Here is a 26,122-nt window from a genome sequence, read left to right on the forward strand (position 1 = left end):
CAGGTGCCTTCTGAAAATCGAATATGCACGTGATGACCAGTGTGTCCTGTGATTTCTAAAGGCTGGTGACCCCGGGGACCTGGGGGAATCAACAAAATCTAGTGTTTGGAACAGAGACTCAAGTTTCAGAAATAAAACCAATGATTTTGCTTAGAACAGTTCAAAGAAAGCAGATGCGAATTTAATTTGGGGGTTCCACAAAATTCACTAAGCAACAAATTTAAAGGGATATAAAAGACTCCCAGCCAAGAATTTAAAATATAACCAAAAATAATAATAATAATAATATGGGTAAAATATTAGCACACAGCATCTGGTTGAGGAAAGAGTTCCATTAGTGTTTTTGACTAAATGGAATAGGAACCCTTTTAAGCCTTGACTGCTCTGTTAGACACACTCTCTTAGAATGACAGGCACCATTTATTGGGCACTTACTTGATGTCAGACACTAAGCTAGGTACTTACAAACATTATCTTGGTTAATCCACAAGAAGTAGGAGTTATTATTCCCATTTTCCGAATAGGGAAGTTGAGGTTCAAAGAGTTCTGCCCCTAGATAATACAGCTGATGTGTGGAGTAACAAGGATCCAAACCCAGGCTATCACAAGGCATGAATTTCATAATTCAAGGCCCCTCCCCCACCAAGACCAGAACTAGCACCTCACTCAGGCAGCTTGGGTCCCCTGGGGAAATCTCAGGTGCCCAGCCCCCTGGGAGCTCCGTTCTAATCTAGGTGAATGAAGAGCTGGACTCAGTCAGCTTATTAGAACAAGCATTTCCAGGTTATTGTCAGAATTTGGTAAGAAGAAATGACGAGGCATACGATCATTCTGAATAACGCCCAGAACGTGAGCCCAAAAGGCTGAGGAACAGATACACCAGACTGAACTCAGGCTGAAAAAGCAGCAGAAGAGAGGTCTGTAATTAGGAGCAACTAGTTCATTCAGGGAAAGCAGAGGGCAGCGTTTCTGACAAGCCTGGGTGCCAAGGCCGATATTATCTTATAGCAAAAAATAATCGAGGCCGATACAAGGCTTTTGCAGATCCAGATTCACCGTGACCAGGAGAAGAACAGGGAGGTGGGGTGAGCAGTTGAGGCTAGCAACCAGCTTTCAGTAGCCTGGGGAAGGAGGAGACAGAAGCAAGTGAAATTCAATATCCCAGAAGTTAAAGCCCTGTGCTTGTCGAGAACAAAAGAAAACACGCCTAATGGAGTAGAATAATAAAGAGCGCTCTGCATTCAGAGGGCATTGGGTCCCTCAAATACCTTTGCAAATAGGACGTGGAATCCATGGCCGTACACCTGGGAGGCATTGTTTGTGCCGGGCGCTCTCTGGAGTGGACCTGGTCTCTGACAATGGAGAGAAGGTGCTAACACCATGATTGCATTCCCGGCCTCAAAGCCACCTGGGAAGAGAGCATCAAAGCGGGGACCGGGGGAGGGGTGGGCTCTTCTTGACAGTGGGTGGGGAGTTTTCCGTGTGGCCTCGTGAAAGGTGAGCTCCCTCTGCTCCCAGCTGCCCTCCCTCCGTGCTCACTCGGTGCAGACTAGCTAAGGGTAGAGTGGGCGTGGTTAACACTCGGATATTTGTTTAAAGATGACTGGTTTTCAGAGAGTGAGAATATACTGAAGCAATGAGCCATAAACTTTTTGGCTTACCTACCTTCTGAAATAATTTTGAAAAACTTTGTAACCCCACCCATATTGTTCAGTTGACCTCGGAGTTTTTCACCATACGTTTTTCATCATAAGTAATTGCAAAGTAATTGCAAAGGAGGTAACTTCTGGCATATTGTACGATTTGACAATTCAAAACATAACTCTTATTAGCTCTTTTAAATGTGTCCAGTTGAATGATTTAATACCTGCCAACATCCATTTTAAAAACACAAGTACAATACTTCTCTTTGACATTGTACTTTCATTCTACTTCTCTTTAAGATCCATCCGATTGTATTGCATTTTCGTGCTTGTCTTTTATGAGAACTCTCATATATTTCTGTGATAAGTATATGTGTGTGCGCATATGTATATTTTTACGTTTATGGGCTTAAGTTTTTTTCTTCGGGATTGAGGTATTATTATAAATTATTAATAAACAATTGACCACAATCATATGAAGGTTTTACACATTGTGAAAAATAAGTATAAGCATAAAATTAAAACTTTTAACTGGACGTATACATTAATGGTATGGAAAGGGATTTATTTGTCTTGAATTGTTTCTTTGTTTGGTGCCCTGGAAGTTGTCACACTTGGAACAACACGGCACAGTAAGTTTTGGTGGTGGTTGTTTTTTAGTTTTATTTATTTTTATTTTTAATAGAATAGAAGGAGGAAGACTGTGGCAGTGGCGATGGCAAAGGAGGGAAAAAAAGGCTGGTTCTCAGGCCAATCAGTTTTAGGAGAAAACTCATGGAAATTGAGGAGTTGGAAATGGATTTCTTTGAAATTATCCACGTGCCAGTACCAGATGGGGAGACTGGGTGCAGGGGTCGGGCTGGCACCTGCACTTCAGTTTGAGGACTGCTGTCCTGAACGGCGCTGTGTGGACTGTCATTTTCTCTCTCTGATGGGGCGTCAGGGAGGCCGTCCCAAATCTGACGGTCCCAGGTGTGAGTGGAGAAGTTGGCAGCCTCCAGCTTTGACTTTGGTAAAGAAGAAACCTCTCCTAACTTGAGCTCCCCCTTCTTTACAACAGGTGCACAGAAGCTGCTTCTCCCATAGGGCACCGAGGGGGCCTGGTGACTACTACATGGAAGAGGGGATGTTGGAAGTGGCTGCTCGGTGCTTATCCGTTTCCTAAAAAGTGAAGGGAAACAAGTGGAATTCGTTTCAATTTATAGAAACAAATATATCCAAACTACGTATTGTTTAGCCCAATATATTCAAACTACTATTATTTCAACATGTGATCAATATAAAAAGTATGAATGGGATATTTTATTTTCTACTTTATGTACTCAGTCTTTGAAATCCATGAAATTTTAAACTCGTAGCTCATCTCCGTTCCCAGGGCCCACACGTCCCGAACTCTGCAGCCCTGAGTAGGTGCGTCACAGACCTCACAGACGTAGAACAGTTGCTGGCACCAGGCACGCACTGTCCAGTGTTTAATGAATTGTCGAATCCCACTGAATCAGAGCCTCTGGGCTTTCCAGGGCTGCTGTAACAAATCACCAGGAAACTGACAGCTTAGAACAACAGAAATATATTCTCTCCCGGTTCCGGAGACTAGAAGTACAAGATCAAGGTGTCGACAGGTTTGGTTCCTTGTGGAGGCTCCCAGGGATCATTTCTGTGCCTTTCTCCCCTTGCTCTCCCAGCTTCCTGGGATTTCTTGGCTTGTAGACACATCACTCCAGCCTCTGCTTCTGTCTCCACATGGCCTTCTTCCCCGTGTCTCTCTGGGTCCTTTTCCGTCTCTTACAAGGACACTCTCGTTGCACTTGGGGTTTCCCTGCTCTGAGAGGCTCTGGACACTCTCGTGGCATTTGGGGTTTCCCTGCTCTAAGAGGCTCTTGTCTCCATCCTTACCTTAATTATGTCTGCAGAGACCATTTTCCAAAGAAGTTTATGTTCTCAGTTTCCACGAGGACATATGTTTTGGGGGGACATTATTCAACCCACTGCCAGAACCTAGGCACTTCTATTTGTAACAGCTCCTGGCCAATTGATCTGTGCAGTGTGGGCTGAAGGAACCCAGGTAGCATTGCTCAGGCTCAACCCGGGTCTTTATGGCTCCAAAGTCCACGGTCTCATAACCTGTGTTTAATCCTATCTCACATGTTCAACGTCTGTGGAATCTTAATAGCTGCCCTTTACAAAAGTCCTTTGTAAAAATGTTTCCTGTTTCATATTTCTAGTCTTCAAGTCGGTGACTTGATGTCACCATGCATTTTTCATATTTAGTAGAATAATGTGTCTGTATGAGAACCATCTTTCCTATGGTGCAAAGATGTGACCATTGTGGCAAAAGACTAAGAAAAGTATTTGCTTTCATTTTAAGGCTGAAGACACAATGAAGGAAGGAGAGATTAAATTCAGTAATGCATTTCGCAACCCGCTGTTTGAAAAGCATCGTCAGATCTGGGAGCAAAATCCAGATGTGTGTCCAGAGGTGGAAACAGCTCTGGAGAAGGAGCTTGTGAAAAAATGCCTGTGAAATGTATCCAGTGCTCCGAGGGAGGAGCTCAGGATTACACACTGAAGGGAACGTTTGCTGAAGGAAAGGTGTGATCCTTCCCCCTCAAGTGTGTGTCCAAGACTCAGAGGACGACTAGGCAAGCGACTCCAGATGCTTCTGCTCAGGGAGGGTGGAGAGCCCTCGGCAGGGATGGAAGGACCCTGTGTTTCTTTGTTCACATACACGTGAGAGTCAACACAGCTCTCTTCATCTTTCCTGTTATTTCTTCCAGGTTTTCATTTACCCAAATAAGCAGAACCACCCAAGCTTCCCATAATGGCTTCAGTAGTCCTCACTGTGTGCTAAGGACTCCAGGAACAGGGCCAGGGTCAGGTCAGGGTTGTCTCTTGGTGAACCAGGAAGACTGCCAGCCAGTCTTCTGCCAAATGGCTCTAACCAAGTGCAGTGGCATCTCAGTGTCCATTGTCTCTGGCCCTTCCTGGGGCTGCCCCGTGGGGCCCAGGTGTCATGGACCTGGAGGAACAGTTATCAGCTGTACAGACGTCCCCTTGCTCAAATCAGCAGCCACACTTCACAGGATGAGGAAGGTCCATCTCCCTGAGACAATTCCAGGCCTGGGCTTGGTATCTAAAGTCTTGGCTTTTGGCTTCAAATTTGGTGGAACGGCCTTGAGAAGATGATTCCACACCTCTCCCACATCAGGACACAAGGCATTGGGTCCTCCTAATGCGTGTGTGCTGTAGTTAAAAAAAAAAAAAAAAAAAAAAGAAAAGAAAGAAAAGAAAAAGAAAAACCCAAACCAAAATCCAAACCCAACCCAACTTGTCGAGCTGCTGCCTGGGTCAACCAAAACTACAGGACTGTGGCTGCACTGGGAACTGTTCATTTTGTGGTCTGAAGTGTGGATTCTTGTTTGCTTTTTGAAAGAGCATCTCCTTTGAGCCACACGAGCACTGCATTCCTGTATCATGGACTGAACATGTTCCCCCCCAAATTTGTATGTTGAAAGCTTAACCCCAATGTGTCTGAATTTGGAGATGGGGCCTTTAGGAAGGAAATTAGATTAAATGAGGTCATAGGGTGGGGCCCCAGTCTGATAGGATTAGTGTCCTTATAACCAGAGACCCCAGACAGTGCTCCCTCTCCCTCTCCTCACAGTGAGGAGGCAGCTGTTTGCTGCCCACGGGGGGAGCCCTCCCAGACATCAGCCCTGCTGGCAACCTAATCTTGGACTTTCCAGAAAGTCCAAGAAAATGAATTTCTGAAAAATAAATGTATTTACTTACTTTTATTTTGAGAGAATAAATTCCTGTTGTTGAGCTCCCCAGTCCGTGAAACTGTGCTAGCAGTCAAGCAGAGGCGCCCCCTTTGAGAAACGCAGTGGGCAGGAGGGCGGGGCACATCCAGCCTCGGCTTCTTGCCTGCCCTCCATCCTGTCCTGTCTCGCTTTCAGTTTCATTTGCAAGGCTGCTGATGTAACCACCCAAACAAGTGAGACTCTCACGGGTGAGGACCCCTTGGATGAGGCTTTCTTCCTGAGAGGGTGCCCTCTGCGCCCTCCATCCCCTCTCCCTCTTGCACTCTGCTCCGTGGGTGCAGTTTTGATTTTCCAGGTGAGTTCTGCAACCGTGGGCAGAGGGCCTCTCTTCTCCTGGTGACCTGATTTTTACTTCTCTGTAGACTCTGTAGGCGTAAATTAAGGGGATAAAATGTTCTCTCAGGACCTCTGCAGATCTAAAACCACTTTTTCCCTGACAGTGTTTCTTCTTATTACTCATCTTTATAAGAGACATCATTTTTTAAGGGACAAAAAGCAAAACAAACCAAAAAACCCACAAAATCAGCGACATGAGAACAGAGCTTTCCTGAAATATGGGGGAAATCCAGTGCACGCAGGTGTGGGGGTGACTTGACTGACAGCATAAGCAGGCTGTGCTGGACGCTGGGCATACAGAGACGGGGCGAAGGCCCCCTCCTCTCAGGGGTTTACAATACACTAGGAAACAGTCAAGTAACTGGTCTTCCTTTTTGTTTTAAACTTAAAAAGAAAAAAGAACAAGATAGAACAAAGGTTTTTTCTCCTACGGTCTCCTACCACATTTATAGAGTGTGCCTCACTCACATTTGTAACCTCTGAGAAATAATAGCAACAAATGCCAAGTGTGTTTTCACACACTCACATCCTGAGCACAGGCACTGGGCCCTTGTGTTAGGTCAACACGCATTCACGTATGAACTCACCTGATGCACAGGGCTGTTACAGCTACTAAGATCAGCAAAAGCAAATTGCCCTTTTGGAACTGGACTGGGTGGTGGTTGTATAACATTGTATTAAATGCCACTGAATTGTACACTTCAAAGTGGTTCATTTTGTGTTACGTGAATGTCACTTCGATTTAAAAAAAAAACAAAAAAACACCAAAACAGCTAATTGCCACGTGGGCCAGATGCTGGGCTAAGATGCACTTAAATACCTGAGATCCAAGGCCCGAAGATAAGTGCGTATCAGTGCGGCAGGGCCTCATGTCCAGTGAAGACACAGTCGAGGCTAAATTCATGGGCCTGAGCGGACAGTTAGACCCAGAACCCCGTTCTTATCCTGGCCAGCCTGAGCCCGGCCTGTGCAGCTCACCGACACGTCTGACGTGGTGAAGCAGATTCCAGAACTTTCCTCGCTATGGCTGTCTGCCTCTCGGAGTTACTCTGTATGTAACTTTCACAGTATAACATCATGTTTCACTCTTACCTCACCCCTCTGCCTAATCTCTGACGTTTCCTACGTCTGAAAAGCGGGGCGACGTGCAGTGTAATACTGCTCTTGTCACGTTGTGGTTACCGTTTGCCCTGTGCAGGCCTCCTGAAGACGTCCGTAAGTGTAATGCTCTGTTTTCACACCTACGCACACACCTCCTTCTTCCTCTTGGACTCCTCCCAGCTGGGGGATTAAACCCCAGTAATTTGATCCCCCGGCCTTCTTGGCCTAGTTTCCATGGCCTTGGTTACATCATAATTTCCTTTCACTGCACAGTGTGTATTTTCTGGCCAACTGTCTTGTTTCTTCTCTGCTGCACAATTGTGGGAAGACAGTGGAACTGACGTGCCTTTAAGCTCGCATTTCTTTCCTTTGAGGGAGTGTTCCAAGCTCTCTTCTCAGCTCCCCGAGCTGCTACTTTCCTTCTGGGTCAACAGCACTGTCTTGTCGGTGCTCCTCAGAAAACGAGCCTTTCTCCTCTGTCCTGGCCACTCCTCGTGATTCACATGCTGGTGTTTTGCACGGTGGTTTGTCCCCGCCCCCGGGGGTCATGGGGCTGTGCTGGATTTTTGTGTGTTTGTTTCTTTAATCTCTGTTCTTTCAGTGCTTGTTCCCCAGGGGTGCTCTGTGATTCTCAGGGGATCCCAATGCGTTGAGGTTTGCGGCCGCCCTTCAGGGCACAGACCACTGGGTCTAGGAGTCATGTCGCAACATTGTCATTTCCTGGCCTTTGGGTTCTGGGCTCATTTCTTGGTAACTATCTAGCATGGTTGTGAGAATTCAGTAAGGCTGTGCCTGGGAAGGCACTGAACATATGGCTGGGGGACAGTAGGTGTTTCATAAATGTTCATTGGATTTCAAGTAAAATCATTTTCATCTTGTGAAATATTTTCTCTCCTCTGAATCTCTGACTATGAAGATGCACTTAAACAAGGGTACAAGAGAACAGCCATTCATTGTGGTGGGAACATAGATAGACAGAACTTTTACGGAGAGTAATTTTACCACATGGGTCAAACATATTAAAAATAGATAAGGTCTCTGTCCCAGCAATTCCGATTTGAGGAATTTACACTAAGGAAATGGTGGATCTGCACAAAGTCTGCCCACTGAAGCCATGTTTGTATTCATTGTTCATCAGTAGGGGGTGATTAAAAGGATCACGGTACATCCATAAAAGGAATAGTATTAAGCTCTTTTAGAAAGCTTTTATAGAAGCATATTGAGTGAAAGCATGACACACATGACATTTTAATTGAGAAAAAAAGGCTGTAGCTGATACTCATTGTGGTAGTGGCCGTGAGTAGAATATATTTGCAAGTGGGTGGAGATCAGGACTTCAGTTTTTAAATAGACAAGATTGATTTTTGTCTATTAAATATCCTGTTTTGGCAATAGGCTGGAAGGATATATGCTGAAGTTCTCATTGTGGTGGAATTTTTTCCCTCTTTTTTGGCTTTACCCATGAGGTCCAATTACCAACAATAAACATGCATTCCTTTTATTTAAAAAATCATTTTTGATGTTCTTAATCTTTAGAGCAATAAAATTGTAACTCGAGTAGCCACTCCCCTTTGGGGGTGATACATCCTCACTGGCTTGATGTAGTCTCATTTTTATGTTTGTGGCATCTGGGATTTCTAATGTTAATGATACAGCCATTTTAACTGTCAAGTGAAGATTGTCAACTCAGAACAACTTCCTAGTTTGGGGCCTGGGTCTGTTGAAATTGTTGCCCAAAAGATGTTCCTAATCTCCTTTCAGTTCCACATATGCTAACGTTTAGTTAACACCTCTCTTGAGTGTTAACTGATCAGTGCAGTTCTGATTTGCTGCCTTGGCACATCAAAATGGTGTCTGTCAGTTGGAGAATCAGCCTGTGTTGACTTTTCTCTCCTCAGGGTTAACATTTGTTTGCAGAACGTTCTTTCTCCAAAACTATTAAAAGTCAAGTTTATGCTAATTAAATAAACAACCCCTAAGTTGATGGGGATGGTGGGCCTAACACACCCACTCTTTGTACATTATTGATGAATGCTCATCCCTGGTGAACTTTAGCCAATGTACAGATACCGTAACTGTGGTTTCTTAAAATATTTTAATGTAGAACCTAGAGTCCTTTATAACAATTGAAGGCTTTCTCTTCTTCATGGAAAAATCCAGTTGCTTACTAAGGCAGTCTTCTTCTCTCCAGTCCTCCATCCTTTTGCCCCAAAACATTCGTTTAGCATGTTTTCTTTTTAGGCACAGGGCTGAGTGCTCCAGAGAAAAACATGGGGGAGAGAAGATCAGCTCTCCCAAGAAGTTCCAGTGTGGTGAGACAGGCCTGCAAACGCATAATTGCCCTGCAAACACAAAGCAGAAGTGACCCAGTTTACTCACTGGGGTGGAGGTGGGTGTGGTTAGCAAAGACATCACCTGGAACAGACATGCGCTAGTGGATCTTACAGGATAAGTGGAACTTGACCAAAGGGAGGAGGAGGTACCAGGGAAAGGGAGGGGGCACAGGCAGCAGGTGAAGCAGGGGAGAGAGAAAAGTCATAAAACGTCTTAATTTTTAAAAAATAACAGCTTTACCAAGATATTGTTCCAACCAAGGGCAGTGGCATCTCAGTGTCCATTGTCTCTGGCCCTTCCTGGGGCTGCCCCGTGGGACCCAGGTGTCCTGGACGTGAAGGAACAGTTACCAGTTGTGCAAAGCCCCTGGCTCGAATCAGCTGGTGCACTTGGCAGGGCTAGGAAGTTCTCTTTCATTTTACGCATCATAGGATTTACCCTTTTAAAGTGCATGATGGTTCAGGAGTTTTTAGTATGTTCGCAGCGTTGTGCAACTACCACCACTTACATCATTGTAGAACATGTTCATCATTTCCAAAAGAAAACCCACACCTGTATGCAGTATCTACTTTCTGGCTGTATGGATTTGCCTATTCTGGACATTTCGTATAAATGGAGTCATACAATATATGGCTTTTGGTAACTAGCTTCTTTTACTCAGTGTAGTGTTTTCAAGGTTCCCCCATGTCATCGCATAAATCAGTACTTCATATCCTATTATAACAGAATACTATTCCATTGCATGGATATACTACCTTGTATTTATCCATTGAAAAGTTGATCACATTTGGATTGTCCTCATTTTTTGGATACTATGAATTATACTGTGGTGAACTTTGTACATAGGTTTTGTGTGGACATATGTTTTCAATTTTCTTGGATGTGTAACTATGAGCCGAGTTTCTGGGTCCTGTAGTAACTCTGTTTAACAATTTGATGAACTGTCAAATTGTTTTTGAAAGTGGATGCACCATTTTAAAATCCCACCAGCAGTGTATGAGGGTTCTAACTTCTCTACATCCTTGTCAACACTTGTTACTGTCTGCCTTTTTTATTTTAGCCATCCTAGCGTGTGTGTGAAACGGCATCTCACTGACGTTTCCATTTGTGCTACCCTGAGTAGTGATGTTGAGTCTTCATGGACTTTTATATTCATTTCTCTCTCTCAATGTGTCTGTCTTTTGGATATACAATTAAATACGTAATTAGCTTTTTCATACATAAATGCTTCTCTGGGTTTTAAAAGAGATAACACAATTAACTCATTCCCTTCCAGCCAGAGTCTTATCTTTGGACTTCCATTCTCAACCAAAGCTCTCTGAAGGGTCAATGATATTGGTCTGGCTTTATTTTCCTACTCTACCCTCATCTGACCACAGACCACCACATCACACAACTCCAGGTGGCACCACTCACTTAGAATCAATGGGATTGGTGCTCCTTAAAGTGGTGTGATAGTTGCTGTTCTGCCCCTCTCTCCCCATTCCCTTTGCAATCTAGCTTCCAGGACTCATCATTGTTTGGAAACTGTACCTCCCTATCAGGCAGAGCTTCCCAGCTGCTCCCTGGTGTGCTGAGAATAAGCTCCTGGTGGGCCAGACTAATGAGACCTTACTCTTCAGGGCAGTCAGGTGGGTCTTGGGAAGCTAGAGCTTCTGAGCTGGTTGCATCTGGCCCTGGGCAGCCTCGCCTGGTTACCCTGATATCAGACAGAGATCGTTTTCCATTCTGCTGTGACAAAGGGTTGAGAAGTACTGCTAAGGTAAATAATAACCTTCATATTGCTAAATCCAGCAGACTGTTGTTTTTTGTAAGTCTTCAGTGTACTCTCTACCCTTGGCTTTCACAATGCAGCCCCCTCCTGGGGACTTCCTGCTTCTCCAGCTGCTTCTTTGTCTCTCCCCTTGTGTATTTCCTCCTCTACCCGATCACTGTAGGTTGCAGTTCCTCAGGGCTCAGTCCTAGACCCTCTCCTCTTATTCCACACTCCTCTCAGGCTTTCTCATCCAACAGTTAGTTTTTATATAGAGACAGCGTAAGAATTATGTCTCCCCTGGGCTCCAGACTAGTATATCCTACTGCAGACTCGAAGTCTCTTGGATGTGTCAAAGTCACCTCAGAAAGGACAGGTCTGAAATTAAGCTCAGCATCCTCACCTGCTCCTCCAGCTGGCTCTCTTCCAGAGTTCCCTAACCCGGGGTATGGGAGGGACCATTATCCACTCCCGTAAGCAAGAAAGCTGAACTCACCTGTGACAACTCTTGCTCAAACCCCTCATGCCCAAATCCTGTTAAGAACAGCTCCTAAACATCCCTGTTCCCCACCTCCACTATCACTACCAGAGTGGATCTACTCTCGTCTTCTATCTGTGCAGCTCTATCCTCTCAGTCCACCCTCTTAGAGTGCCATGCTATTGCCAGAGTAATCTTTTTGAAGTGAAAATCTGATCCCATCACCACCACCAGCTCTTACTTAAAACCCACCAGTTCCTCTGGGGATGAGAGGAAACAGTGGTTTCCCCTGTCAGACCCACTGGCCTTCCCATCTTTCCTCCTCCACACTGGCTAGATTTCAGTCTCTTGGTTTAGTGTGCCTCCTTGCGCCCCTGCAGCTTTGCACAAACTGTTTGCCAGAATGCTCTTTACCCTCTTCTTTGCCCGGTTAACTCTCACTCAGCCTTCTAATCTCAGCTCCAGAAGCCTTCTCTGACCACCCCATCTCCATCAAATTCCCCTACCAGTTTCTCTCATTTATAATCCTCTTCCGTTTGGAATAATACTCATCACAGTTGAAAAGTTATTTGTGCAATTATTTGGTTAATGTTTCTCCACCACTAGATGACAAACTTCAGGAACCAGGGTGTTGACTTATTTGGTTTTCTATTCTATGCTCAGTACCAAACATAATGCCCGGTGCAACACAGATGCTTAAGAACTCTTTGTGGAAAGAATGAATGAATGAATGAATGAATGCATGCATGCATGCATGCCATCCTAAGTAGGCTGCAATTTATCCTGTGGGTGGAATGCAGGCAGAAAAATAAGATGGTTTGAATTTTAAAAAGAAAGCTCATTCAGCAGTTCTGAGACAGGACAGACACGGGTTGAAAGGACCCATTTGAAACCTATCAGCTGAAAAATAGTACAATTGAAAAATAATGAGAACCCAAACCAAGGAAGTACCAGTGGGATTGAAGAGTAGGGGGTGGGCGTGATGATGCTTAAAAAATTGAATGGATGGAGCTCTGTGACTCACTGAGGTGGCTGCCTGGTTGGAGGGGGGTGCAGCAACTAATCCAGGGGACACAGGGGCGGAACTTGTTTGGAGCAAGAGAGAGTGGGCTGAGTTTTGGACTTGGTGCAATTCGAGGTCTGTATGAGACACGCATGGAGAGATCGCTAATAGGCAGCCTGATACTTTCAGCCCTTCTTACAGTGGCTTCTTCTCAGCCTGTTAACAAGATCTAAGTTCATTCTTTTAAAAACAGAGCACTTCTTGAAGCCTTATCACCCTTTAATTACTCCTCTTCTTAACAAAATGTCCTAGAAAGGACAGGGGACACATGCTCTGTCTACATGTGCTTACATCTTGTTCACCCGTGGGCTCTCTGTTCTCTTGGCATCTCTGATGAAACTGTTTTCAGTAAGGCTCCCAGAAGCCAAATCTGCGCCCTGTGAGACTAACTATACTGATAGACAGTGTCAGACTATATGTAAACTAGAACTTTGACCCACACCCGCAGCAACAAGCCCAGGAAGCCAATCCTTTTGTATACAATGGACAGCCCAGGAAGCCAGCCTGTTGTAAGTCAGACCTGTTGGAAGCACCAGCTTGCTATCCTCAGTGACATTTCAGGAAGCTAAACAGCAACGTCTACAGTAATCAGCCCCCAATGGCCAGGACTTGATTAGTGACTGGCAGCTTCCCTATTTTTGTCCCTGCTTCTAACTTAGGACCAACTAGAGAAAGCCAAATATGGATCTCTAACCAACCACACAGGATGCCCTACTTCTAGTTCACCCACCTACAGCTTCCCCAGGCCAACAGCCTCCAATCAGGGCACCCCTGAAGGCTTCTCTTTTCTACTCGTGAGCTTTCCCACTCCTCCACTTGCTCTGAGTCTCTGCCAAAACTCAAGAGATGGTGGCTGACTCCCTTGCTACAGCAAATGCAGAATAAATACCCTTTGCTTTTCTTATATGGTGGGTCTTTACATCCACAGCCTTTCACTTTTTATCTTAGGAATTCATTCAGCTGCATTTAATACTACTCACCACTCTCTCCTTGAAATCCTCTCTCCCCTGGCTCCTGAGCCCCCAACTTCTGGTCCACGATCCTTCATGTCTGTGACATCTTTGCTTCCTTCAGGACCCCTGGTGCTAGAGGGTCCAGGGTTCCCTCCTCAGCCCTCTTCTCCCTCCTCACAACTCTCCTTGGTGATGGCATCTACTCTCTAAGGTTTCAGATACCACTTTTTGCTCCACTCCCACACCCCTGTGTGCAGCCCAGCCTTGTTCTCACTGGTTGTCCCCTTTTGGATGCTCCATGATTCCCCAAACTCAACATACCCAAAACCAAATTCATCCCCCACCCTCGTAGGCTCCCCCTCTCCTCATCCCTCCACAGTCCTGCCACACTCACCAAATCACCCAAGAGAAATAAAGAGATTCTGCTCATTAATTTGGCCTCCTAAACATTTCCTCAGTGCATGTCTTCCCTCCTCTCCCTTCCTATTGCCATCGCCCAAGTGAGGACTTCACTGTCTCTTCCTAAAATATTGCCAGTCCCTTAATGGTTTTTCCCATTGCCAGTTTTGTCACCTTTCAAACAAGCCTTGACTCATAACAGAATCATCTTTTACAAGCACACGTTTCAACAATCCTTCCCTAAAGCCCTTCAGTGCCTTCAGTATTTAATAAGGCACACAGGTCCCCACAACGTCCTCATCAGCCACATTTCCTGCCTCACAAGGCTTAGAACGGGATGTCCCAAGCAGACACACCACACTGTGGTGCCCCCTACGTCTGTACAGTGATGTGAGTGTGCTCCCAGCTGGGGGCACAGCTCTGCTGCTGCTCTCACTAGCATCCTCATAGGTGACCCTGGTCTTAGCTTGGAGTCCTTAGAGAACGTTCGTGGCAAGCGGTCTGACTCCTGTGATGAGACCTCTCCTCAGGTAGCTGCCGGCAGGAGGGCTGTGCTGGACTGAATTAGCAGTGCTCCACGAACGTCAGCGTTCTCTTTCTTGCAAGCCCTCGATTATGCTTGGCTTTCAGGTATGACTGAAACCAAAAGCATCTGCGGGAAAGCCCCCACACACAAAATGAGTCCCTGCTCATACTTACAAATCTGGCCCTTTCCCTCCTGTGACCCCATCAGCAGATAGGGGGGCCCAGCGGGCTCCCTCCACTCTCCAGAGACACGTCGTCGAGTGTCCCAGCAGGCCTCCTACTGTCAGCCGAACCAACAGGAAGAAAGAAAGTCAATATCGGAGTGCAACCGGCTGATTGTTAAAGCTGGACTCGGGTGGAAGAAGGATAATGGTCTGGTGATTTCACACGTAAACATTTTTAAGATGCCAATAGCCAGCGGGCAGCCTTTCACATCAGATATCTGTGAAGCGCATCAGCGTTAAGGGGAGGCAGGGAGACAGGACACTCCCGCCCGGAACTGAAGATCTAGGAGCTGGTACTGGAGAAAGGAGCACCTCATTTTCCAAGTGCCAGATCATGCCTTCCTGATTTACGGCAAGACTTTTGAGGCTGACTACTCAAATCTAAAGTTACTGCAGCTGCCTCCCGTGCCAGTGGCAAATGATGAAGTGGATGACAGGGTAGGAGAGTAAACAGAGCCCTAGGAGGCCGGCTCAGGCCAGGAACTAGGTCCCAAGTTACAGCAGACTATTAGGACTGACTCTGGGGAGGGGGGCATCATGGATCATCTTGATGGGGGAGTAGTAAGATGGCAAACACTCGGAGACAGTCAGCTGCCCACAGCAGGAGTGCATGACACAGGCTCACGTTTTTCAGTCACCAAGTCCCCACCGCATATACATACATACATACACACAGCACATGCACGCCATGCACATATGCGCACCACACACACATACACACAGACACACACACACACACCCTGCACACCACACATACCACTCACCCCCCCACACACACTTTTAGGTTAACTAGGCGGCAACACCACTAGGGACGCTCGTAACAGCCCCTCCCCGGGGGCCGCGGAGTGGGGATCGGAGCTTGCTACCTGCAGCGGCGCAGAAGCAGCGGTGATGCCGGGTCTGAGCTCCTAAAGCTACATCCTGATGCAGTGGCCCTTAGAACGGGAGAGCTCCGCCTCTGCTCCGCAGGTTCACTGGCTCGTGGCGTTTGTGACGAGGCACGGCACTGGGGACACTTCTCAGGACGTATTCATGACCCGCAGGTCAGGAAACAGCAAACAGCCTGCCCATCTACTGTGCTTTGACTTCCTCAAAATGGTATCTGTTCCTCAAATAGGGGACACGTACCTCTCTCGTGAAAGGTAACTTTCTTGGAAGTGATTCTCCCATCTCCAGACTTCAAGAGGCTTGGTGGAGGCCAAGGCCAGAGTTTGCCCGGAGGCCAGTCCGGATTTAGGGCCACATTAGGGAGAAGTGAAACCTTGGGCATTTATGGTGGAGACGCAGGCAGCAGATGTGGCTCTGGGGATGGGAACGGGCTGGAGCCTGGGACTGAACGTGGCTGTGGCGAGGTTTATGGGGTTGTTTTGCTGACAGCGGGGCCGGAGCCTGAGGAAGGAGGCCTGACTTGGCCCCGAGAGCCCCTGGCCTTTCTTCCGCCTGTCCTTTAGAACGAGCCCTGATGACAGGTTTGGGACAGAGCTGAGGGGGAGAATCTTAATGGCGACTGATGGGAGTACCCCCTAGGTCCAAGGGCATCCTCTGCTGCTGGGCTTGGGGTGAGAGGGGCTCACAGAGGCTCTGGTCAGCTGACCCGAAAGAGATCTGAGGCTCAGCAGAGAGTAGACCTCCCCCCAGCAGCTCAGTCACCCCACTGGCGGGTCTTCACTCTCTTTTGTGAATGCGCCGCTGGGCATTCCGGGACCCGATTACCCGGGTGGCATCTGTGTCTGCCCTTTACTCCGCCGTAGCTGCCTTTGGTGTGTTTCCTCAGACATTTTTGGTACAAACATGTTGAGAGAGGAAGGCCCTGTTGGGAGAGGGATGAAGGCACATGTACTCATCAACAACATTTTTGCAGAAAAGCACACCCAGGTGTGGGCGATTCGGGAAAACCCACAAAACCACCGGGCAGGAGAGGCGCCTTGAGAGAATCAGCAGATGCAAGTGTTGGAATGAGGCCTCCCTCCCAACCCATGGAGGAAATGTTCCGTTTTCCAATTTAAAAAACCAGTGTGAACCTTCCTCTACAGCCGAATTAGAAACAATGGAAGCTATTGGTGAAGCTCAAAGGGTTTACTCGGCAGGAGAGCAGAGAACTTAGAAAACGTTGTGGAAAAAACCGAAACACCCACAGTACTGAGAACAGAGGGGACCATGTCGAAGGAGGAAATTGAAAATGTCTGAGTTGGTTTGGGCCTTGATTTACCTGCTGAAAACGAGAGGATATTTCACATTCAGAACAATGTGCCCGCAATGATGAGTTCGCCGCTTCCTCAGAAGAATCCAGCAAATTAGTAGGTAATTCTGATGGAATAACGAACCCGCTCTAAGGCGGAGCATTAATTATCACCCTGCTGCAAGGAAGAGTGATAATGTGGATTTGACCGGGAAGGAGGAGAGAGAGCTATTTTCAGGGTCAGTGGATTTCTCTTTTCTTTTCCCTTTTTTTAAGAAGTGAAGCCACATAGGAGAGAAGGATGTGATTTTTCCCTGTCAGCTGAGAAGCTTTGTGGCTTGGAGAGTCTGCTTCTGGTAGGAAAGGATTAACACGGGGCCTTGTTTGCACAAGGAGGCTGCCACCTGCCATTGCCGTGAGGAACCTACTAGGATCCATGTTCTTCGGGGAAGTGTCCCTAATGCACCTTAAAGAGCCAGCCCCCCAGCTCTACTTCCTCCTTAACCAGCCCCAGGGCCCTGGCATCTGGGGCTGTTTTGTTTTAAAGTTTCCCTGCCCCATTCTGAGCACGCACAGTGAGGAGATGGGCCAGCCCCCTTGCCTGTTCTCTGGCAGGACAGCTGAGGATCCGAGATCTCATCAGGGCCGACCTCGAGCCTCCATCTTACCAGTCCTGAGCTCCTCCACGTTCTCTAAGTATGACCCCATGGCCTGAAATGCATTCCTTCTTCTCTTGGCTGATTCCTGCTTCTCCTTACGCCCCTCCCTCAGGAGCACCCATTCCGGGAAGCTTCCTCCGAATCCCCCCGCCCCTCCTTCTCCGTTAGACGAGCTTCAAAGTGCCTGCAAAGCAGCCCGGGCTCTCCTCCGCCACAGCCCCGATCGTGCTGGGTGGCACCTCCCTAGTCACTGGCTTCCCTCACGGGACCACAGTCATGGGCCACGTGGTGGTGAGGTCTTTAATTGTGATCCCATGATTGATCCCAGGATCCAGCCAAGGGACTGGCAGCTGATAGGAACTTGCTGGAAATGGGAGTAGATGGCCTGCCTGATGGCAGGTGGCAGAGGGGGTCGGTCCCCCAAGGCTGAAAGTTCCGTCAGTAGTGCAGGCTCAGGGGAATGGGTCCTCTGAAGGGATCTCGAGAGTCAAGGGGAAATGGACAGTGAAGTGTGAGAGTTAGAACATTCCTGGGAAACACCTCACCCCCTGCTTCCTGAAGAAATGCACTGATGGTGCCACTGGTGGGATCTTATTATTGATCCTGTCCCGGGGAGACCACTCACCTGGGTGGAGAGTGTGGAAGAGACCAGAGCCACATTAAATCTACACGAAGGTAGGTACTGTGATTTCCGCAGAGCACGTCCTTGGACTGGTTTTGAGGAACATCCTGTGAGACATTAATATTCCTCCTTCCTTTTAGACTCTCAAATAACACATTGGTCTTAAGACTGGGGCAGCTTTGATCTCAGCAGCTTTCATTTCTTCCCTCCCTCCCTCTCCTCTTTCCTTCCCTCCTTTTCCTCCTTCTAGGGGTTTTCTAAGGATGACATATGAATATATGAATTGTTGTAATAGAGCAGGTCACAGATGTATTTGCATGTGACTGATGGTTGGCTTGCAGACAGGCTCGTAGTCTACACATGCTGAGAGGGGCGATCTCAGGCTGGTGGGGATGCCTCACCCCTGACAAACTGGAGTTAAGCCATCTGTGAGTGATAAATCAGGCGCCCCAACCCATGGACATCCAGAGAAGATTTCTCACTAGGTCTGAGATTCTTAAGAATAGGAATTGTGTCCTGTTCGTTTTGGGCTCCACAGTGCGTCACTGAGAGTAGGTCCTTGATGATGCTTGTTTCATAAATGTGTTCATCTCCCACAGTGGTACATGGCATGTGAATTACAAATGGCAGAGAGGACTTTAGGAGGCCTTCTACCTCAGAGGCCAGGAGCAAGGCCAAGAGTATCACAGGGTGTGCACCACGAATGGGCAGATGGTAAACACACATCCTCAAGTGAGAGGACCCACGTAGCCATAACCACCAGGTCTCATTGGATGTGACGTCTGTGTTATCTGAACCCTGGACTGGCAGTCTCAGGACAGAGCAAGCTTTCTCACTAGAGACACATTTCGCGTCTTTAAAGCCTTCTGATCTATTGCGGAAATAAAAATGGACAACAGAGTTTCCCTTTTCTTTTCTAAGCCCTTCCATGGCCTTGGCACTTACTCAAGACACATTTGAATGAATGATCTGGATGTGCAGGCAAGCTGGCAGGGACATCTGTCACAGAGCTGGCGGCCAGCATGGATTTGGCTGGTCCAGCTGGCTGGGCGGGGTTCCCGTCTCCCCCTGGTGCCCCTTCTGGAGCTGGGGAAGCTGGCTACCTTCTAAGCTAGAATAAAGCCTTTCTCCTATTTAAGGAGATGTCGTAAGAAATTTCCCAGGATGCTTCTTTGCCTGGTTTATGTTCCCCATTTACCTCCATACGCATAACTTCCTGATCTGAACATGACGTCCCACCTTTCAAAGTCTTGGAAGGCCTTTCTCCCAGTTTCCGGATGTGAAAGTTTTATCATCTTCAATCCCAGAGTTGCTGGTGTTTGATGTTTCCCCGTCAGGGCATGTTTTTTGTTGTTGTTGTTGTTGTTGTTGTTGTTGTTGTTGTTGTTGTTGTTGTTTCTGATGGGAGGTTTTTGGTAAAGCTGCCAACCTCATAAAACAAAGTAATGGTCCTCAGGAAGCAATCACTTTAGCTATTATTTTACAGAAATCTCCCTGAAAGCTTAGAAAGGACCCAGAAATTTCACTGCAGAGGAGCAAGAGGCAAAAGAGCAGCAGCACGTAGATGGCAGGGAAGGTGACTGCTGACTTTACAAGTGCTTGGAGATAATCTGGCACCTTCATGGGAAACCAGGGGAACTGCAGTCACTTTTGCTGGACAACTTGTCAATCTCCTGGCATTGAACAACTCACATAGAAGAGAACTTTTTTCCATTGCACAGCTTTGCAATTTTCTCTAAGGTCAATGCTGCACGTGGGATGCCTAATGGGACATCACTGTAAAAATGGCAACTAATTACAGGTTAGTGGATAAAACAACACTCTTCTCTGGAGAGCTTGTGCATATAGGTTGAAGGATAAAACAGGGCTGAATGGTATTTGATTTCTGTGTGTTTATCCAAGTCACTGGCCCAGGCAGGAAGGTAATATAGGAAAAGGGACATTTTTGGAATAGTTGTTTTTGAATTATGCTCATGAAATATACACTCTGCTATGAGGACATGTGGGAAAGCTACTCTCTGACCGCATGACTAATTTTTAAAGCCTTGCATAGAGAGAATTCCCCCCAAGAACACAGCTGGGTTATTCCTTTGTGGACTGAATGTGTCAATTATGAATTGAACTAAAATGAAATTTTACTCCGTGATGGCAAAGTGAACTGAGGAGTGGACACTGTAGCTATGGTATTATGTAGTAGTTCATACACCAAGTACTATTATTTTATTAATTTTTAAGAACATGTTTTACATAAAAACAGGCAACATCAAAAAAGCTCAGTTGATAAATGAACATAATATATCACAGATGATTTCATCCACATTAACCTACATTTATTAGCTTAAACTGAGAGATTAGGGGGAAAAATTGGATCTCATTCCAGCTTTAATCATGGATACAAATCGTTTGAAAGTTATTTCATTAAGATTCTGAAAATCAAAGATTAACCTATACCATCTGATCCATGCAGCAATTGATAAATTCAGTATTTTCAAAGGAAACATTGAATTTTTTTCTTGCACCAGATTGAAACCTTTCTGAAACTTGTTTAAATGCATCAAGTTCCGAGCCCACCTTTTCGGTATGCATGAGCAAAATACTATTTAATTTCACACTCAACTAATCCTTTAATAATTTTCTTTCAGCCAGAATGAAAAAGACTATTATTAATTTCCTAATAAAATTAAAAAAAATAGTTATCGAGGATATGACTCTAACCTTGGACCAGTTTCAATTTCTTTTTATTTTTTTTCTGAGAATACATCAAAGATTAATGTCAATGGCCAGAGAGAAATTGTCCCTAGAGAACTATTCAAGGTCTTTTTCTTACCACATTCGATGGGACTGGAATGAATTGACATTATAGCATCTTTACCATCACTTTTAAAATCCTACTTTCTCTTAATACCGACAGTGAAGGCTTTTAGAACTATTATTTACTTTAAGTTAATAAAGTATATCACAGACAAAAATATACAATTTTACATTGAAGCAACATTAAGGGTCTCATTTTAGTTGACCAAAAAAGAATGTTGAGGAAATTTACAGGTAGGATTTAATTGTGGAGCTTGCTCTTCCTTTGTGAAAAAGAATGAAACTAGATCTCTCGCTTGTCTCCAAGGACAAGAGGTTGCAGACCTCATGATCAAAGCACCTGCCAGTTAGAAGCTCACTCACTGAAAAATGATCATGCAGCTTCAGTGTCGAAGCCCAAGGATGACAACAACAACAAAAAAAGGAAAAATAAAAACCACCCCAACCAGAGGCATTCTAAGCTTCTACACTGAATTTCCTGTTTCCCACCAGTTTATGATGACCCTTAATGTTACTGGATGGATGGCTGCATATTTGAGATGATTAAAAAATAAAAGACTGCCTTAAAAGCACCTCCTTCTCAATTGTATGTAATTACATACAAATGAAAGCTTCCTTCTGACAGTCCTAGGGAACCCATTTGTTACTGTTTCATATAAAGCACCATTGAGCCAATTTTTAAAAGCACATTTGCAGTGATCAAATGTGTCCTCAAGTTTTGTTGATTTGTCTTTAAACAAAAAGTGTAAAGTGTGTTCATTTTCGTGCTTCTTATTGTATCTGAATTGACAAAAATGTTAATTACGGAAGTGCTTTTAATCACTATTTTCCCCAACAGACGAGAATGGCTTTGTGAAACTCGATGAAATAAAGAAATCCGTATCTCCCAAAGAAGCAGATCGCTGACCCTCCATCACTGCATGCAAAAGAAGGGTCTGTCCGAGAGTATTTTCCCCAAACTCCTAATGGAAAGGGCAGACAACACGCAGGAAAGGCTAACCCTTGAACTGACCAACTTCAAGTTTTAAAAAATCTTTGATTGGACCCAAAAAAAAAGGTAGCAGTTTAAAAAAAATTAATGATTTACAAATTATAGAAAAGATATGTTATCTACAATATATGCCAGGTGACTCATTAATTTTTTTTAAAATCCACATCCAAATGAATAATTACAACTACCATCTTGGATCTTGGTGCTTTCCAAAATTCTGAAATTACAATGAAAACGGGGGACATACCAGATATTTTTGGAGAATTGGGCAGAGAAAAGAAGCAAGTGAACCTTCACTCTTTGGTACAGGCCCTGTATAGCAAACTTCAGCCGGGGGCACCTTTTTAAGGTGAAATTAAAAACCTTTGAAATTAGAAGTTTATCATGGAAATGCTGACAGATCCTGACCTGGAGAAGGGCTGGCAGATGACGCAATGATATTAAGCAAGCTCTCCCTCAAGCGCAGTTGCCCTTCAGCGCGGGGGATAGAGCTGTCTAATGGGCACCGCTGGCCAGCAAACAACCATGATTTAATGTGTGTGAGCCTTAGTCATACGGTAGCTCTGTGACCCTCTAAGCTAAGCCAATTTTTCTTTTCTTTTTCCAACTGAAATATGCCTCAAAGGGTAAAAGATTGACATTTTAGCCTTCATTCATGGATATATTGCTTTCTTTCAACAATATCTGATGGGCCTGTTAACCACCACCCATGCAGGGGCCGAGCACATTCTAAGAAGGTCTCACTGAATACAAAACACCAAGCGTTTTTAGTTGTTTATTTGCATTTTTTTTCTCTGCTTATTTTAGTATGCACCACGTGTAAGTTAATGAGGGCTACAGTTAAAAACATTTTCAGTGACTGAAATCTTACTTTTCCTTCTAATGATCTGGAGCAAATCACATATTCATTGATTATGAGGAATAAAATGATTTCTGCTACAATGTCGAGGAAAAATGTGTTCATCCCTATGAACAGTTCTCATCTACAGAGATGGTTTACACAATGCAAGTAATGAAGGAGTTTTTCCTTAACTAGTCTACTACCAAACTGAAAAAAAAAAAAAGAATCTTAAAATTCCCTTGAAAATACCATATGGTTGGTCATGTATCAATAAAGGAAAGACAGTCCCCATTACCAGGCCACCACCATAAGAGCTATATTAAATACTTAGAAAAAAAAATATGGAGACACTTGTGGCAATGATTAAATTGATCATTACAGAGATACACTGCCATAATGGTACATATTTATTCTATAATAAAGTGAAATAAAAAATAAGATCAATTTGGTTATAGAAATTCCTTAAAGAACACCACCACTTAATTATTTCAAACTTGAACTATCCCAAGAATGTCGTGAAAAAAAGCAGAAAGCACTGGCTAAAAGCAAAAGCAGTCTGGGTACACCCACGTAATCAGCATGCCTTGTGCTTGTCTGTTAACCCTCTGAGTACGTCTCTGACACTCAGGATCTTGATAGCTTAGTGCTGAAAAGATTGCATTCCATCTGATTACTCAGTATTTCTACTTGACAGGTCACATTCCGCTGTTTACACAGCATAGATCACTCAAATTCTACAGCGATGCGCTGGGATCCCCTTGCCGAATGGCCCTGCAGTCTTCTGAGCTGCCCCTGTGCCGTGTTCTGGGAAACATGCCACAGCCTCACGTCGGCCACAGTCCTTCAAGACTTGGACAAAATAAGGTATGAGCTGAACACCGTAAGGCCTGTACACTAGATGCTGGAGCAACACATGTAAATGCCCATGGAAAAAGCAGTAGTTCAAAGAGAGGAAAGTGACAGTTGCCACAGGTAGGTCTCTACCCACATCTTTTCATGTTCACACATTTAGCGTCGAGGCCACCCTATACACCTACTCCTGAGTCTTACTTAGAATAGTGCTTTGCTTTAGAGCTCTTGAGAAAGCAGTAGATTCTGAGCAGTTCAGGGTACTTTACTAATACGGAATCTACCTACACACCATACCCCTCCTGGTGTTCTGTCCTTCCCCTCCTCCCCCTGAATCCAATTGACTTGTGCTACTTTGTGATGTTGTCTGTTAAGATATTCAGGACTCTCTAAAAGAGGGGAACTTCTCAACATATGATCTGATGTTTACATAGCAGGACAACACAGGCCAAAGAGATAAACCTAAATATGGAAGACAAAGAAACTGGGGGGGACTGTGTTGCAAAAAATCATGACATGCTGTGATTTAAAAATCTATATTAATATAGACCATATGTTTATGAATTGAAGTGTAAAAAGCAGCCATCCAAGGCCAATGTGTGTTTGAAAATACAGAACTGACTGTGGAAACGTCATACACAGACTTCAAGACTTTCAGATATTGAAGTACATTCCAAAGCAGAGGCAGTGCATGCTGTTCAGCCATCTAGATGCAAATTTCAGGACCCATCATTCATTGGTTGTCTCCTGGGTCACAGAGCTGAGCGAACCTTAGGAGGACGTGTGAACTGGGCCCCTACCTCCCAGACACCGTGGCCAGCCTCCTCTCTAAGCATCGCAGTAACTACCGGCAGTGGCAGGCCCCTATTCTGAATGTGATACACGCAGAAGGAACTCACCGGAGACACAGGGCTAGGCAGGAAGATTTGGTAACAAGAGTGAAATACAAGTGTCGGACAGGACTTGGCCCAAAGAGAGAAAACAGCACCTCCCTCTGGACATCTAAGGGCAGTGCTGTGAAAGGTCATCTTCGGAAGCAGAAGTTTTATCTGTCAGGGTACCTTCTAGGTCTCCCATCTGGTTCTCCCCGGGAGACTATATGTAGGTGACCTAAAGGTGCACATGGAATGCTCTTACCGATGGTTTATTTCTTTAAGACCCATTTTTATGACATCCTAGGTTGTTTGCCCACTGTGCTTTCTCCTTGGCCACTTTGCAAAGCACTAGCCTCTAGTCCCCTGTGCCCCAGCGCTCTGCCTACATACGGACTTCATACTCTGTGAATTTCACACTGAAGACTGAAATGCATGAAAAAGCAGGTGAGAAAAAGAACAAGATCTTGTTGCCTCTTTCTGGTTGAAATTCCAGCCCTATTGAGCACCTGGCAATTTATTGCTCTTTTCCACCAGTTTGTTTTGTTTTGTTTTTCCTGTAGATGTCTCATACTGAGCAGGCAGACCCTCACTCACCAAGCACAGGACAAGGGATGGTGACTTCCCGAGGGTCTGTGCTGGCAGTAGCAGCAGCTGGAGTGGAAGCAGCATTTCTGGGGCATCATGAGCACATCTTCATATGGAGGCAATTTGGGGGAGGGGCACCATCTAGTTCCCGGGTCAGGCTGTCAGCCACAGACCTAAGTCCCTCCACTGGGGACGCAGGACTCGTGGCAGCTGACAGACCTCCACTGGAAGAAAGTCCCTTTTCTTAATAGGACTGTGAGGAGAGGAGAGGAATGCTGATGCTTAAGTTATAAACCTGCCACGTTCTTACCCCACAAGAAAGGACAAGCAAGATATCACTCTAGACGCTCTTCTTGTCTGGGCATCTCAGCATCTAATAACAACCCTTGATCTGCAGCAAAATCAAGAAACATGCATGTATAAATCCAAAGGCCTGAAAAATTCCCCAAGGGTTTGCCATAAAATCCTATGCACTCAGAAGGTTAACGTGTGCGATATTACATACTGCAGATCCTAGCTTGACTGATAAAAACATTCGTTGCTTCTGTGGTTTAAAAAGTTGCAAAATAGCCTTAACCCTTTGAGGACCACCAATGACACGTCATCATCTCAACCAGCAAAGGGACATCGCTACAAGGATACCAGAAAAGACACTTTTCCGCTCGGCCATTCAAGCATTGAGTGCTAGGTAGGTCAGATGAAACTGCTTTACGTAAATCTGGGGGCAAAAATCTCAGAGTCTCAAAGGGTTAAGCTAGGACTTCGAGTAAAAGGGTCTTATTAAAAGGGTGAGTTGGGGGAGCGAACAGTCTCGGAGGAGCTTGGGGAGTAGTCTTCCGACTCCGAGTTGAGTTCAGGCGGCGCTGGCTGGGCCTTGTACTGGCTCCTCACATCCGGGTTGCGTCTTCGTCGGAAAACCTGCCTCTCCTTATCAAGAGCGGTGGTCTAGCAGGGGCATAAAATGAGAAAGAGCACAATTAGGCCGAAGGAAATGGCAAAATAAATGCTTTCTGGAACTTTCTGAGGTCAGACAAATATGCTGGCCAAGTTAACCTGTCCATGGTTGGTTCTCTGCTC

The 26,122-nt window shown here is 45.5% G+C and overlaps 1 protein-coding gene and 1 long non-coding RNA gene across 4 annotated transcripts in view; both read right to left on the minus strand.

The window, feature by feature from the left end:
• Window positions 1-1,440: 1,440 nt before the first annotated feature.
• LOC141579747 (uncharacterized) lies at window positions 1,441-16,353 on the minus strand. Of its 2 annotated transcripts, XR_012511662.1 has the most exons (5): window positions 15,500-16,353; window positions 14,584-14,689; window positions 9,479-9,566; window positions 5,436-9,246; window positions 1,441-4,886 (listed from the first exon to the last, which is right to left on the minus strand). It is a non-coding gene; the product is annotated as an uncharacterized LOC141579747 (long non-coding RNA). The 2 variants fall into 2 exon arrangements; XR_012511661.1 differs by having other exon boundaries at window positions 1,441-9,246.
• A 3,945-nt stretch (window positions 16,354-20,298) lies between these two features.
• DCLK1 (doublecortin like kinase 1) overlaps window positions 20,299-26,122 on the minus strand; it is a 298,221-nt gene continuing 292,397 nt past the window's right edge. For both annotated transcript variants that reach the window (XM_074378069.1, XM_074378068.1), the window contains exon 17: window positions 20,299-25,990. In XM_074378069.1, the coding sequence (XP_074234170.1) occupies window positions 25,826-25,990 (165 nt within the window). In that variant the 3' untranslated portion in view covers window positions 20,299-25,825. The remainder of the gene's footprint in view (window positions 25,991-26,122) is intronic.

The sequence above is a fragment of the Camelus bactrianus genome, chromosome 14 (genome assembly GCF_048773025.1).
Source record: "Camelus bactrianus isolate YW-2024 breed Bactrian camel chromosome 14, ASM4877302v1, whole genome shotgun sequence".
NCBI classification, from domain to species: domain Eukaryota; kingdom Metazoa; phylum Chordata; class Mammalia; order Artiodactyla; family Camelidae; genus Camelus; species Camelus bactrianus.